The 2,228-nt window shown below is 63.2% G+C and overlaps 1 protein-coding gene across 1 annotated transcript in view; it reads left to right on the top strand.

Moving 5' to 3' along the window:
* The window catches only part of TTLL1 (TTL family tubulin polyglutamylase complex subunit L1), a 28,679-nt gene that overhangs the window by 18,733 nt on the left and 7,718 nt on the right, over positions 1-2,228 (top strand). Inside the window, exon 10 of the mRNA XM_077757991.1 lies at positions 1,204-1,347. Coding sequence (XP_077614117.1) covers positions 1,204-1,347 — 144 coding nt within the window. The remainder of the gene's footprint in view (positions 1-1,203; positions 1,348-2,228) is intronic.

The following is a 2,228-nucleotide window of genomic DNA, read 5'->3' as shown; positions in this document are numbered from 1 at the left end:
CAATCCAGCGGGGCCGAGAAGGGGATGGAAAGATCAGGGGTGCATCCCAGCATGCGCAGTGTTCGCAGATTGATTTGCTGAAGGGTCTTCGAGTAAATCTGATAAAGTCCAAACAGCAGGAGACCTTTCCTTGCTTTTTAAGTCTGTGCTTATGTGAGACGGTGTTTTCCCGCATGTTCTTTCTATGTCTAGAATCTTCCCTCTTAAGTAAACTTTTCTTGCTAGTGAAGAGAATCTGTCACTGAAAAAGAAGGGTGTGGGTGGGCAGGTAGCCTCCAAAAGAGAGCAGTGGGTAGAGATGTAATGTTTTGGGAAAGAGAAATAGAGCGAACTTGGGGGCGGGGATGGGTTGGGAAGGCCAGGCTCGGGTCCCAGCTCCTCACCGCCTGCGCAGAAGCCCAGGTGGCCCAGGCAAGCTCCCTGAGCCCGAGCCCTCTTGCCTGAGGTTGGGACGTTGTGAGGAGCGGCGCGGGTGGTGCTCTTGGACCACGTGCCTGGCACCGACCGGCCCCTCGCGGGCTGGCTTCTCTGGAAGCGGACTCGGAGCAGAGATGAGTGCACAGGGGTTTGCTGGGGCGGCGTGGAGAGGGAAGGGGGTGCGGACAGGGCAGAGGGAGGGTCAAGCCCGGGTGCCGCTGCAGCACAGACCCGCATTCCCTGGCATCTGCCCGTCCCGGGCTACAGGCCGCCGGGCCAGGCATGACCTTGAACTGCTCTGCCCTCATTAGCCAAGGGCGGCTCCCAGAGAAGGTCTCCACCAGAACAGTGAGGAGGGGGTTCTGGGCGGCACCCTCAACACACACTGCAGGCTATGAATTGCTAGTTGTGAGTGAACTACAGAGGTGGTTTTTTTTTTTTTTAAGTTTATTTTGATAGAGAACACAAGTGGGGGACGGGGGGGAGAGAGAGAGAGAGAGAGAAAGAATCCCAAGCAGATTCTGCACTGTCAGCACAGAGCCTGACACGGGGCTCGAACTCACGAACTGTGAGATCATGACCTGAGCCGAAACCAAGAGTCGGACGCTCAAACGACTGAGCCGCCCTCCACACCCCCCGGTGCCCAGACGTGGGTATTTTAAAACAAGGCCGTACAGGAGGTCCGGGTCCTCGAGGGGCAGGAGCACCCAGCACCGCCCTAGGGGAGAGGGCAGGTGCCGGGATCCTCGGGTGCATTGCCTGGGCCGTGCCCTTTCCCGTCGCCAGGAGGACTACAACCACATCCACGGGGGCAAGTGGACGGTGAGCAACCTGCGGCTGTACTTGGAGAGCACCCGGGGCAAGGAGGTGACCGGCAAGCTGTTCGACGAGATCCACTGGATCATCGTGCAGTCGCTGAAGGCCGTGGCGGTGAGTGCGGGTGCGCGGGAGGGGGGCAGGCCTGGGGGCCACGGGGCGGGGCTGGGAGCCACAGGTGGGTGCTTGTTCTTTGGTGACAGATGCCTCTCGTCTTTACGGGCCCACCTCCCGTATGGCCACGTGTCTGCCAGAGGCCGGCTTCCGGCTGGGTGCCGCCCGGGGCGCACCGGGTGCTGGGCCTTCCGTGGCAGCCGCCGGCCCGGCCGCGTCCTGCTGGCGTCACCGGCAGCCCGTCCGTGCCATTGGATGCAGGAGGCACGTTTTGGCGGGAGCCGCTGGCCGGAGGTGGACTCGCGGCAGCCTCCTCAAGTTTAGGCCTCGCGCTCTGTGGGGTCACGGACACCCGGTGCTCGAAACCCACCTCTGTTGCCTCAAGTCGGCTCCTGGTTGACTGGTTTGCGGTTCCTGTTTGTGTTGCTTGGCTGTTGCAGAGCAGGGGTGCAGCCATTTCTGAGGGAAGGGAAAGGAATAAAGAGCAGGCCCCAGCGCGTGGGCCGCCGTCCGTGCTCAGAGCTTCGCGCGCGGGCCCCCCCGATGCCCGTCACCCCGTCACTCAGAAGCAAACCGGAGGCCCAGCCCTGGCGGGGAGGCGCGGGGACAGGCGGTGAGGCCCAGGCCTGCCCAGCGGGCTCCCAGCACACAGGCCCACTGGGTGTGGCACCTGCGGGGACTCGGCCTGGCCCAGACAGCAGGCGGCCGGTACCGTGGAGAGCGTATGCCCAGCCCCACAGCCTCGGAGGCCTTCTCTGCGAACTCGGGAGGCCGTGGGGTCGGGGTGGGGGAGTTAGCAACTTCCTGTCCTGCACAGGCTGCTGGGACGGGTGTGGGCAGTGGCCGGGGTGGGACCCCAGGCTCTCTGGGGAGATGGAGGT

Source organism: Crocuta crocuta, unplaced genomic scaffold (assembly GCF_008692635.1).
Source record: "Crocuta crocuta isolate KB4526 unplaced genomic scaffold, BGI_CrCroc_1.0 scaffold143, whole genome shotgun sequence".
NCBI lineage: Eukaryota > Metazoa > Chordata > Mammalia > Carnivora > Hyaenidae > Crocuta > Crocuta crocuta.
The sequence above is the reverse complement of the archived record's forward strand: the minus strand, read 5'-3'. Positions and strand labels throughout refer to the sequence as shown.